The 14,595-nt window shown below is 31.9% G+C and overlaps 1 protein-coding gene across 2 annotated transcripts in view; it reads right to left on the bottom strand.

The window, feature by feature from the left end:
* LOC127730270 (ecdysone receptor-like) overlaps positions 1-14,595 on the bottom strand; it is a 124,086-nt gene that overhangs the window by 52,539 nt on the left and 56,952 nt on the right. The window contains exon 5 of one of the 2 annotated variants that reach the window (XM_052238573.1): positions 8,958-9,135. In XM_052238573.1, the coding sequence (XP_052094533.1) occupies positions 8,958-9,021 (64 nt within the window). In that variant the 5' untranslated portion in view covers positions 9,022-9,135. Of the gene's footprint in view, positions 1-5,521; positions 6,188-8,957; positions 9,136-14,595 lie in introns of those variants that run through there. The other variant, XM_052238571.1, reaches the window with a different exon arrangement.

The raw sequence follows: 14,595 nt of genomic DNA, 5'->3' as shown, positions 1-14,595 counted from the left end.
CCCATTATTTTATTTATAAATCGACAAAGAAGGGACGTATTTACAGAATATTTGCTGTAAGTGTTCAACAAAATATTTTTTTCTCCATTGGCTTGTATGTCGTATTTGTTAAGACAATGAATTAAGTTTCCTAAAATACCTTTTTTCACAGAATAAGATATATAAATTTAATAAGCTAGGTTTAAATTTAGGAAACCAAGACAGGTTAACTCACATTCCAAAAATCAGCCCACTATCTGAAGGCGATTAGAAAAAAAGTTTGGTTACGGAATGACAGAATGACGGAATGACAGACAAGGGTAAAACTATATGGCCCCAACAACTTTGTTGTGGGGCCATAAAAATAAATGGGGAATGTGTCCATGGGACACAGATGATGCCCCCACTTGCATATCTAATAAAGTTATAAAGGGATATAACTGAAGAACGATAAAAGTGACGCTACCCTAATTTGTACTTGATCTGAGTTTTGTGGTAATAAGTATTGTGTATAAGTTTCATAACAGTTGGTTGAGGCAAAATTAAGAGAACGAAAAATTAAGCAATTTTTATGTTTATAAAGGGGCATAACTCAAGAACAGTAAAAGTGACGCCACCCAATTTCAAACTTGATCTGTATTCTGTGGTAATAAGCATTGTGTATAAGTGTCATACCATTTGGTTGAGGTAAACTAAAGTTGGAGAACGGAAACGAAAAATTCAGCAATTTTTATGTTCATAAAGGGACATAACTCAAGAACGGTAGGAGTGATGCCACCTTATTTCAAACCTGATCTGTATTATAATAAGCATTGTGTATAAGTTTCATAACATTTGGTTGAGGCAAACTAAAGTTAGAGAACGGAAACCAGCTTTGGGACGTACATACGGATGCTTGTGTAAAAATTGGAAGGATTGAGATCTATGATATTGCAGCCTACAACAAAATCTATTTATGAGGGTCTGGAAAAAATAAAGAATAGAGAAAAAAAACCTAAAGAAATAAGGAATACAGAAATGAAGGACCCCATCCCCATTCCAGACCCTCATTTATGTAAATGTTAAATCCACTATCAATTAATTTAATCTTTCTCCCCAACACCTCACAAGAGAGTCCTTTTGACAACTTCATTTTTTCTTCTTCAGAAACACTGAAGCTATTTCCTGTCCAGAACCCCTATGAGATTCCAAACAATCTAAAATTAGAACATGAAGGCCATGACCTTTTCACATAGCATGTTTCTATTTTCATTCTGTTTTTATCATTATCATAAATTAGTGCACTACAACATCCTATTTTAATATTCAAGTCAATTTTGGATGTGTCAATGTTTGTTGATTTTTAAAATTTATTGGTTCCATTTCTTGATTACCACAGCAAATTTAAAAGCTTTAAATAACATGCAATGTAATCTATCATTTATTAATGATTGTCTTGACAGCTTATATTTAAGTTGAAATATCAAATGCAATATATATCTCTTGCGAATTGAGCAATAATTACTGTTTACAGAAGTGTAATATTGATAACCAACGGATCTCCCTTCTCCACCTCCGGAGGTACTTAGCACTTTTGAAGTTATATCCATCTTTCATTCACACTTCAACTTTTTTTTGTAAAATCAAGCAAAAATTCTTTTAATCAATAAAAAAACTAGTTTTATAGTTTTTCTTTATTCCTTCTACAAACATTAATTTAATAAAAAAAAAATTAAGATTTTTTTTTTGCAGTGTTGACAAATTCACCCCGCTGAGCCACTATCCAGTACTCTATTCGCAGCTGTTAAGATTTGGATTTTTTTTGTGTTTTGCACTTACAACTGATGTCACTGATTTGTATTGAAATCATATCCCAGTTGAATGGGAACATTTTTTGGTGAGATTCTGTAGGTTAAAAAGTGTAGACACATATTGAAAGGCCACTGGAAGTCACTGCCACTGTCGATTTCACCTGCAAACCTAACAACTGTCATAGAGAGATTTACCTGGTTTGTTTCTATTTCATCCTTGTCCTAAATTTGCCTAAAAGTATATATGACCTATTCTTATAGCTGGTACATTATGAAAAACACCAACTATCAATCAAGATTCTTGTCCTGGATAGCTGATATATTTATTAATGGACCTCAAGCATGTCAAGTCAGACATGCATATGTACTTTTCTTAATGTATTTGATTACATCTGTTCCAGAATTTAACATTATATTTTTTAACTGTTTTACTTTAACTAGTAAAAATTTGCATTCAAATATGGTTTCTGCAATGCATGTTTGTTATATCTATTGTGGATTCATTTATTTTCATGGGTACCAATATTCATTTTCAATTTTCATGGATTGAGGAAAATATTGTATTTTCATGGATATTTGATTTCATTGTTTTGCCAAAAACTGCATATAAACCTAAACAAAATTTGTACTTCGTTGAACCTATAAATTCTTGGTTCACCTGTATCCACAAAATCCACAAAAAAATTGGTATCTAAGGAATAATAATGAATCCACAGTAACTTCAAACACAAATACAAAGGAATGATCTGATTTAGTTTGAATTAGCTCTATATACCAACTTCATATATGGTATATATTCAAATTCATTTAGGGGCCTCAGTGGCCAAGTGGTCTTAGTAGTCGGACTACTGTATCACTAGCCTGTCAACACTGAGGTTGTGGGTTCGAATCCTGCACAGGGCAGGTGCACTCGACTCCAATCTTAAATGACTAGGATTGTCAGTTTTCCTACAGAAGGTCGGGGGGTTTTCTCCGGGCACTCCGGCTTCCTCTACCAATAAAAACTGACCACCACGAAATAGCACAATAGTGTTGAAAGTGGCATTAAACACCAATCATCAATCAAATTCATTTATGGTTATGTGTGTGATCAAAATCACATAGAGATAATTTGTTGACATATCTTAACACTTTCCCTAAATCTATTCTCTTCTCTCTCTCAGTCTACTTTGAGCAGCTAATCCTTGGTACATTACAAAACAACCAATCAAATGGCAGTTTACAGAATAACCTTTTCCTTTTCTTCCTGAACGATTATGTTTTATTATTTCAATTAGAGAAAGAGGATGCAAAAGCTAACTAGGATTGATTTTTATGGTATTACTATGACAGAAAGTTATCAATAACATTACATTTAGCCAATCTAATACACATGAAGGCGTTAAATCTGGAACTAACTATTACGTAAAATGCTTCAATTTATGTGTTTACAAACAATTATTACTTTTTCCTAATGTATGACCTAGGACATGTAGGATCAGCAGTATAAATTTGCCTATTTTGAGTGCTCTTTCAAAGAGGAATCTATAAAAAAAAAAAAATTTCTTTTTTTCATAAATTCATTCCTTAACGCAAGACATTTGCATTGAAGCAATCCATTGGTCCTTTGGTCTCTAATGTATAGTTTCTCATTAGAAATCACACCACATCTCCTTATTTTTACATTATATTGCGAATTACTTAAAGTTCATGCTGTAATCGGTGTTTTACCCCCATGTTCAATTTCTAGCTATGGTGGCCTTGTTGGTTGGTTGAGCCAAACAAAATTAACCAACTTTACATTTATCTCAATTCCCTAAGGATCTATATCAAGGGTTTTTTATATATATAAAATTCGTTCATAACCTTCAGAAAGATCTTTGAAAAAACACTGCCAGTTTACTCATTGTTACTTGTTTTACTAACTAAAATGCAGAATTAGGAAATACAGAGATTATTTAAATAAGAATGATGTTTTGTTTGAATATCTAAACTTTTTCTTCATGACAATCCCCAAAAAATACTAGGATGAATGTTATGTAATAACACTGTCACCTGCCCAAGGATATTTAATAGTTCTGCCTTTTATTTGAAAAAGACTTCCTTAATGTTTTTGTCTTTATTATATAATCTGAAATTTACTACATGTTGTACTACAAAACCTGTGTCAATGATTATTTTACTTCATACTGTACCTGATAATTATCCAGAATGAGGCTAACAAAAATCTTTAAGATGTTGTACTTTTAAAAATTATAAATAAATTAAAAATAAGGATGGGGCTGTTCTGGTAATTACTACAATTGTGTTAGTAAATGTGGTTTTGCAGAAATTTGCATTTCCTTTGCTTAATTAAGTGCACAACTGTTAACGTCACAAGCCTAAATACATATTTCCTCTACGTATATCATATAAGGTGTATCTTTTTTATTTCCTCTTGTCATTACAAACATGTGAAAACATTCACACAGGTTGAAAAAAAGCATCTATCAGTCAATATCCTTGCAATTGAATGTTGAAATGGGGACTTATAAGTACCTAAAGTAAACTACATTAAACGTGTTTAAAATTCTTGTCATCTAATCAAACTCCCCAAAAGAAAAAATACAACACCTACAATGTACCAATCAATTGGATTTGTCTATTTTCTTTCTTTATTAGGCAAGTTCTTGTGGCAAGTTCTTGTCTTTTTATGATTTATGGCTTAAAATTGCATAATTTCCCAGACATTATTAACAAGACAGTCAAAAGTTAAAATAGTTAACATGTAATTTTAGGTCACAATAGTGCCTGCAGGTGTATTACATAGTTGTAGTTATATATATAGGGTTCAAATCATCTCAGAGGATCCAGCAGGATAGGGATACTTTTTCAATAACTGAGGACAAGTTACTACATTTGTACTACTACCCTTAAGGGGGGGGGGGGGGGGGGGGATTTACTGACCTTGACTACCCATGAGGGTCTCCTGTTATGATAAGTTATAGCAACACTAACCTTTGATGAATATGTTTGAGGGTCTTGAAGGGGTATACTGAACAGTCAATAATGGGTAAAAAGTGCAGAATAGAGGACCAATAAACAAAAAAAAGGATAAAGAAAAATAGGCTAAAACAATTAAGAATAAAGATTAATTGAGTGCAAAATATAAAAAATAGAGAATAATGGGCAAAAAAAAGAAGAGAAAATGGACTTAAAAAACAAGAGTAAAGAAATGAGCGACCCCCCATCCAGATAGTCATGTTTATGAGAAAGTAATTCGTACATCACATTTCTGCTTTCCTAATGTATCCTAGCTGCTCTAGATATGATTTTGTTCTGCCTATTCCTATTTTTTTGTATCACCTCATTTATAATTTCCCTAAAAATCATCTAATATTTTTCTTTTTCTTTCATGCTTTTTCTTTATCAAATTTGTACAAACAGTCAGCTTCCAGTTCTCACATTTACTCTCCTGTGTATTTGTATGAGTAACCCCCACCATAGCCCCATCATTACTTGCACACTGTAGGACATATTATTAATATGTTTTACAGATTTATGCACCTCATGCACACAACTGGAAAAATATAAACCCTTCGACTCAAGGAACACACCTCACATTCTTTATGCAAGTATTAATAGACCTTCAAGGTCTATTCAAGGTCTGTTATGGTCAATTTATTTCTAAATCTGTATATATGGTACCTACTTTTTCAGGCATGTCATTTATGCTAACACTTATACAAAATTGTATTGATAACATTCAAGTTTATTTTGAAGCATGGCATTACCTTTTTCTTCGCTATTTTTCAAACTATCCAGATCTGTATAAATTAATTCTTCTTCGTTATTTTGTGACAAATGTGTTGGTTCATCCACCCAAACCATTCTATCAGATTTACACATTACAGGATATGTCGGATAAATGACCGTTCGGACATTATTCACGCTTCAAATGTTTCATTTTGTCAGTTTGTCTTGATGTCAGATTTTAATGTTTAAAATCCACCTATAATTCAGAATTCAGCCAAGCATAGAAGACACAGCTCACAAGCCAATATTCATAAATTTACATTCCAAATTGCATTAAATAAAAGATTTTTGTTCACCACAATGTCAAAATATTTATCTAAAACAGATATATAATCCTTCAACAACAATTTTTACATGAAATATAAAGTATCAGATGTCCTACAGATATTCAGCACAAAAGTACACTGTCACATGTACAGAGATATATATATATATATCTTGTAAACAAGACCACATAGTCTACACACTCTCCTTCACTGAATAAATTAATAGATCAATATTACACCCTATTCTTTCCAATGTCAAATGATTCCACCATTTATTTTTTGTCACTTTGTAATAATGTCAAGTATTATTTGTAAAGATATCAATAATTCAAGATTGCATGTGTATGTGTCGTACAAATCTAAATAATAAACCTTGAGTTGAAGGTCAAGGGGAAAACATGGCTTCCATGCTATGTAGCTTGCACAGAGGCTCAAAACAGGGCAAACAGGGACAGCTAAATAATATTGCTAGGGACTGACATGAACAAGATAAATTAATACAGACAATTCTAAATGACTAATAGGTGCAATATACTTTAAATTTCACTCCTTATTAGAAACTAAGGTTCTGCTGGCATTAATATATATTTTGTACGATTCTTATCTTACCAAAATAGTAAGTTCAATAAGATTTAAGAAAAGATATATACATTATTAGCTTGGTGATCAGACGTGGAACCAGGATTTTGAAAAAGGGGGGCCTGTGGGCCCCAAACTTGACAAAGTTTAGTGTAGAACCGGTAAAAAGTCTGGATTAACCATAAATGTAGCTCCATAAGGGTTGGGGGCCAGGCACCTTGCCCCCACTCCGCTAAATCTGCCTCTGGTGATTGTACCTTAGTCCCATCCAAACTTTAACAAATATTTTACTTTGCTATCATACTTCCATTGACAGAGAATTATAGTTGATCTTCAGAACACATATAAGCACCCCCCTTTTTTTTCAAAAGAAAACATCTACTTGTTTAATAATAGTATGCCAAAGAACCAACCATGTTTATAGTATAGTATATAAGTTCTAAATCATAGGATGTTGGCTTAGAAAGAGATGTATAAGCCATAAATATATCATGGTCATTTGGAAAAATGAAGTCACTCAAAAAAAAAAGAAAAATGGGCTAAATTAGAACTTGACCTGAATTGTTCTTTTGAAATATCAATTAAATGGCATAGCTCTAATATGAAATATGTAATTTGTGACAAATTCAGACTACCTTTGAAAGAACAATGGGTGTGAAAATGCAATATTTGTATTATTAAGAAACTCATTATAATCAATCAAAGATATTTGTTGGGAAAAATCCAGAATAGGCCATTAATGTAGAAAATGCAGTCAAGATATATCATAAACCTGACTACTGTATACATAATTCCAAATTACACAGGTAAAGTGTAGTCATATAACCACATGTTGACCGATAGTGACCTCTCGACCATTACCCCTTATCCATATATATATTCTGAACTTAAGACCTATTTAAGTAAATAAATAAGTAGAATTAAAAGTTCAGGACAAATTTTGGGATAACATGATCATGACTGTTAGTAATTCATGGGGTCATTCTGACTAAAGAAAATTTTCAAACTCAAGGGTCATCTCTTATATAGTTAAGACTTACCAGCGTGCAATTAATTATATTCTTATTTGCAAACCCAACATATAAAAATAAGAAGATGTGGTATGATTGCCAATGAGGCAACTCTTTAACAGAGACCAAATGACATAGAAGTTAACAATTATAGGTCACCATTTGCATTTTTTATTCAATAACTTTGAGTTCTATAGGTGATGAAAAAAGTTAATTTTGACGTAATTAAAACATACAATTATGTTGGAAATAAAAGGTCCAAATGAAAAAAAAAGTTACAGAATTATTTCAGGCAAAAAAATTTCAGTTACTGGTCTTTAATTAACATCTAGATACTTATTTAGTTGCTATCTGTTATTGGTTGGTTCCTTTTTACATGATTAAGTTCCAGTACTGATTAATAGGGCAGATGATTTAATCTAGGTAGAAACAAAATAATTCAAAATGTATAAAAAACAATATCTAAGAAAAAGGGCACGGTTTCTCAAAAGTGTATTTTTTAACTTTTAATTTTTATCTTATGAAGGACCAAAAGACATGGGTTGTCTCTTTGACACATTCCCCGTTTCCTTTCTCAATTTTAAGATAAATCATTTCATGTACATATGTATATATGCATATTTAAAATTGCTGTAAGTAATTCCTATCTTTCAAGGGAGACAAAAATGTAAAAAAAATAGAGAATTATACTATTCGAGGTTGTATTGGCGGGCAGCCACTTTTTTTGGGGGTGGAGGAAGTCGGAGTTCAAAGAGAGAACTAACAACCTTCATAAAAGATGACAGACCTGAACATATAAAAGAAACCTAGTGAAGACAATTGAAAACAGGAACCATATTTTTGGAAAACAAGAGGCTCTCAAGAGCCTGACTCGCTCACCTGTAATTTTTTGCTTAAATCTTTCATCAATGATTATTTTTGCTTTTCAATATATATTAATGAATGGCTTAAAACTTTCATTGAAATGTTCTTTGTATTTGTCATATTGTCTTCAAAATCAAAGAAATGCATTTTACCCCTATGTTTCATTTTAGCCATAGTGGCTATGTTTCTTGACGTACAAGAAAAGTAAAATACAAAATTTATACTAGATACTCTGAAACTCATTCAGCCCAAGTTTGGCTGAAATTGATTCAGCAGTTTCAAAGGAGAAGATTTTTTAAAGTAAGCAAACTAAATGAACAAATTGTGAAAAATTGATTTTAAAGGGCAATAACTCCTTAAGGGGACAATTGACAATTTTGGTCATTGAACTTAATTGTAGATCTTACTTTGCTGAACATTTTTGCTGTTTACAGTTTATCTTTATCATTAATAGTATTCAAGAAAATAACAAAAATCTGCAAAATTTCCTTAAAATTACCAATTAAGTGGCTGGGTTGTTAGATTCATCTGAAAATTTCAGGGCTGACAGAGTCCTCCGGAACGGTGAGCTAAATAGACAGGAGAGAAGATCATAAAGTTATAAACATTCCAACATTTTTTACCCAGAAAAATATGAAGGCTTAGTGTCCAGTTACAGTGTCTATACCCCTTTAAAAAAATGCCAAAATACTTACATTTACCCATGACTGAGGAATAGTGACCAGACCCTAGAAAGGATTCATAATGTTGGCCATGCATTGCTGTGATGTGACAGAGTCAGCAGGAGTTACAGCCCCTGTCGTCATGCTGGAACACAAATATCTTGGAAATTATTTTGTGCCAGTGTAAGGTGTTTCTCTTTCAACCAGAAATCTGAAAAATATGAAAAACAAAATTTGATGATGTGATATTTATTGAGAATTTTTATACATCTTTTTGTATCAACTATTTGTCTGTCTGATTGATTGGTGTTAATTGCCACTTTCAACACTATTGTGCTATTTGTGGAGCTCAGTTTTTATTGGTGGAGGAAGACAAAGTGTCAGAGAGAAACAACAAAACTTTGGTTTGAAAACTGATGACAATATTAGTCAATTGAGATTGGAGTTGAGTGAACGAACCTGTCAAGTGTAGGACCTCACAACCTCAGTGTTGACAGGTTAGTGATATAGTAGTTCAACTACTTAGACCACTTGGCCACCAAGGCCCCTTGTCTGTCTGAAATTACTGATAAGCAATTTAAAAAAATTTTACAACTGTTAAGACTTTTAAATTTGACATACTGTGGATTCATTATTTTTCGTTGGTTACAGTTTTAGTGGATTTCGTGGGTATAGGTTAACCACCTATTCAAATGTTCAACATCTACAAATTTTCTTAAGGCTTAAATTCATACTTTGGCAAAACCACGAAATTATGATTTTTCCTCAAACCACGAAAAATCATTATCAACGAAAATAAATAAATCCTCAGTAGTATGTACTTATCCGTTGTTAAAGAATTGTATGCTCACTTTTAGATATCTTTTGGGTAATTTTTGTGTAGTTAGGTTGCTGTCTCATTGATGTGTACCCCACATTTTTTTATTCATATAAGTATTTGATATTTTCTTTTTGAACTATATAACCTTGACTAATAATCTTTTATTTCTTCCAAACATTATATCTCGATCATTTTAATAATGATTCTATATGTAATGCTCAAATATATTCCTACTTGACTCCCATTTTTAAGGTGAAAACAGCTAGAAAATCATACTTTCAGAGTTAACACTTAATGGGGCATTAGCAAGCCGAGACTGTGACAAAATGTGAAAAAAAAGGGAAAATGATCCAATTTCAGAAGCCTGATATATGCTTAAAACAATAAACAAACATTGTTCTTATGTTGTACTGTTAAACCACTGTTCCAGGTTAGGAGGAGGGTTGAGCCCTCATAAACATGTTTAACCGCACCACATTCTTCATGTGCCTGTCCCACATCAGGGCCTATAGTTCAGTGGTTGTCGTTTGTTCATGTCTGTCATATTTGTTTTTCGTAAATTGTTTTGTTATAAATTAGGCCGTTAGTTTTTTCAATTGAATTGTTTCATATTTTTCATGTTGGGACCTTTTATAGCTGACCATACGGTATGGGTTTTTCAAATTGTTGAAGGCCATGCGGTTGCCTATAATTGCTTACATCCACTTCATTTGAACTTTGGTGGATAGCTGTCTCATTGGCAATCATACCACATCTCCTTTATTTTTAAATGGACGATAGCTGAACCAATGACAAACATTAGATTACAGTGTACTGACTTCGGCCATGTAAATAAAGACTGTGGCAGGTTTGAGCATGCTTGTGAGTGTTCAACCCTCTCTCAAACCTAGGACAGTGGTGAAAGGTTGATGCCAATAAAGACAATATTCAGAGATCTTGTTACATATGTTTAATTATAACCTTTAAGAATAAGTTTATTCAAAGAATCAATAAATTTACATGGATCGTATCTAAATTTACAGGCTCTATAAACAACATCACCTTAAAAACTTGTTTGTAATAAGGTTTCTACAGGTAGAAGTAAACTCGTAAACCAAACTTTGTATCTATGAAAGAATTAATTTATATCTGTTTGGTTTTTTTTTAAATCACAGATTCAACTTTTTGGATGAACATGATTTGAGGGCTTGGAGCAATTCTGTTTGCTCTTTTAGAGAAAAGTAGACAAATAAGTTTAAGTAAGTGCATAAATAAAGATTTAATAAACAGCTTTTCCATTATAAGTGTATGAACTTAAGTCGCTGAAATTGTAAAATCCTCCTTTTCCTTGAATTTCAAAAGGAAAATCAATTTTTATAACTCTTTTCTTTAATATATAAAGTAAATGTTTCGTACACACCCAGGAAAGCAAACAAGTTATGGTATAAAATATGACTAAGAGAAAACAGACTTTATAGTTATTGTATCAAATCTGGAAAATAGATAAAAGTTGAATGAATCTAGAATGATGAAAATCTTCAAATTTAAAAGAAAGTCTTCTGTCAGTTATATTCCCAAAATTTTATGAACTCAGTCAGATTAATAACTGGAAATGCAGAAATTTTTGTATAATAAAAAAAATATAGCAAACATTTCTGAACCAATAGATAATTCCATAAGCTATAACAAGTCATAATTGTTCTCATTGATATTTTTCCTTTAATATCAAAATACTACCAGAAAACATAATATAACAAGAAATGAGCTGTCAAATTGACAGCAAACAAGGTCTTCTGTATTTTGAAGGCACTATCAGGCTTGTCTGACCTTCTGTCTATTTTCCAATCTATCAAGGACAAAAACTCCTGAACAATAAAAGTGAAAATCATCAATTTAAAATTGATCCCCATTCTAACATCAGTATCAACATATTAAAATTTGAAGACAAAATTTGGTTGAATGGTTCATAAGTAATTGCATGGAAACTGTCAGCACCCCCCTCCAATGTATATTCACCAAATTAATAACCAGACTTTTCCTTCAGAAAACCTGGACAAAAACTTTATCCAACATTTCCTTTTAGTTGTATTTACATCAATGTATGTACACCTTTAATCATTTTATTTAGAACTCAACAATTTGAGGCCAAATGATGAAATCCTAAATTACCCTAAGATTCCAACTATTTTCTGTAACAAGTCACAATTACATATAGCCTTTCAAGTATTGTTCCCATAAATCAACATTATAACAATAATTCAATTTTCATGTTAATCCAGGTGATATAATTCTGCATTTTTCAATAAAATCTGCCAACAAGTATTTTGAGCTAAAATCGATGGTCGATCCTTTTCCACATGTAAATCGTAGCAACCTCCATGTACTTTAATAATATTAATATGTAATATGACATTACTATTAAAATCAACCCACAGATTTAAGTGCAGTTTTCTGCAATTGTTATACAGTACAACAAGGTAAAGCATGCAAGATTAAACATCAATCATTCTAACTTTTAATATATAATTCATCAAAACTTTCAAGCTAAGTGAAATAGAAATAATTTGATCATATTTTTATTTACTTTGAGTTCTTTTAACATTAAGAAACATTTGGAATATATATACTGTGGATTCAGTTATTTTTGCGGGGAAACCAATTTTTGTGGGTTTAGGAAAAATTGCATTTTCAAGGATATTTGATTTCATGATTTTGCCAAAGTCTGCATACAAGCCTATGGAAAATCGTTGGATATTTAAATTTGTGGTCTATCTATACCCATGAAGTCCATGAACACAGGTATCACATGAAAAATAATAAACTGACAGTATTTCCTATATAAATCAATGATATTCATTAGCTAGCTAGCTGAAAAACAAATGACCTTATATTTCATCAGTAATGATTCCCCCTTTCTGTTAACAAGAAGTTGATGAGTGATTGATGTGAAAACCCATCACACTGTAAAGCATGCTCATTTGAAGCTTGCTAACAAGTTTCAGGAAGCTCTGATTTGCAGTTTTTGAGGAAAGTTTAAGTATATTTATTACATGACCATTATGTTAGCAATTTTCAGAAAGATCTGATTTTTAACTTCTTAGAAATATTTCCAGAAATTCATACATGGCCATTATATTTAAGAATCTTTCTAAGGATTGATCCAGTTCCATAAACAAGAAGTTCATGAGCAATAAAACACATCACATGGTATAGATCATACTCATACGGTATAGATCATACTCACACGGTATAGATCATACTCATACGCATGAAGCTTGATAACAAATTAAACATGTTAATTAAAGGAAGCTCTGATTTGCAGTTCATGTGAAAAATAGAGCAAAAATTTCAAGGGACAGACATATAGATGTAAACCATTATCCCCCTCTTTCAAAGTAAGGAAATAATTATGCTGGAATGACCTCTAACCTCATTTTCATGTGGAAACCCATACTGATGCTTTGGAAATCATGTAAAATAAGGTTAAAATCATAATTAATAGTATTAGATATTAGATATTATATTGATATCTAAGATAATAACAAAAAACTGCAAAATTTCTGTAAAATTACTAACTATGGGGCAGCAACCCAACAACGGGTTGTCAGATTCGTCTGAAAATTTCAGGGCAGATAAATCTAAATCTGATAAACAGATTAAATCTAAATGCTTTAGTTTCAGAGATATAAACCAAAAACTGCATTTTACCCCTATGTTCTATTTTTAATCATGTCGGCCATGATGGTTGGAAGGTGGGGTCATCGGACAAATTTTTTAAACTAGATACCCTAATAATGATTGTGGCCAGGTATGGTTAAATTTGTCTCAGTAATTTCAGAGAAGAAGATTTTTGTAAAAGATTACAAAAATTTATGAAAAATTGTTAAAAATTGACTATAAAGGGCAATAACTCCTAAAGGGGTCGACTGACAATTTTGGACATGCGACTTATTTGTAGATCTTACTTTGCTGAACATTATTGCTGTTTACAGTTTATCTCTATCTATAATAATATTCAAGATAATAACCAAAAACTGTAAAATTTCCTTAAAATTACCAATTCATGGGCAGCAACCCAACAACAGGTTGTCAGATTTGTCTAAAAATTTCAGGGCAGATAGATCTTGACCTGATAATAAGTTTTACCCTTGTCAGATTTACTCTAAATGCTTTGGTTTCAGAGATAAAAGCCAAAATTTACATTTTACCTGTATGTTCTATTTTTAGCCATGGCAGCCATCTTGGTTGGTTCATCGGACACCTTTGTTTTAACTAGATACCCTAATGATGATTGTGGCCAAGTTTGGTTAAATTTGGCCCAGTGGTTTCAGAGAGAAGATTTTTGTAAAAGCTAACGACGACGACAGACGACGGACGCCAAGTGATGAGAAAAGCTCACTTGACCCTTCGGGCCAGGTGAGCTAAAAAATGCTCATTTTCCTCACTTCAAGAGATCATCAAAATTAGTGAGACTTAAATACTGGTGACTCTGCACAAATGTCCTTCTCTTTTTTATCAAAAGGAACAAATTAATTGAAATCTCAAGGTTATTAATAAGATTTCCATAATAAGGGGTTAAATTCCTGGGTGTAATCTACAGAAGTTAGAATATATTTGCCATATCTTCAAACATAATACCATCAAAAACATCAGAGGAAAAAATTTATGAAAACCATAATCTCAAATGTCTACTGAACAGACAAACAGGATGTTATTTTTTAGGATACAGTAAAAATACTTTTACAAACCAAAAAACCATTCACTAACCTATCAGGGTTCAATTAAAGGTCAACCTTTTAAATCTTGTGTCCTGACATAAATATATGCAATCTGACAAAGGGTAATGTAAATGTCAACTTAAAATGAATCTAA

Source organism: Mytilus californianus, unplaced genomic scaffold (assembly GCF_021869535.1).
Source record: "Mytilus californianus isolate M0D057914Y unplaced genomic scaffold, xbMytCali1.0.p SCAF_2, whole genome shotgun sequence".
NCBI lineage: Eukaryota > Metazoa > Mollusca > Bivalvia > Mytilida > Mytilidae > Mytilus > Mytilus californianus.
This window is presented reverse-complemented; position numbering and strand designations above follow the sequence as displayed.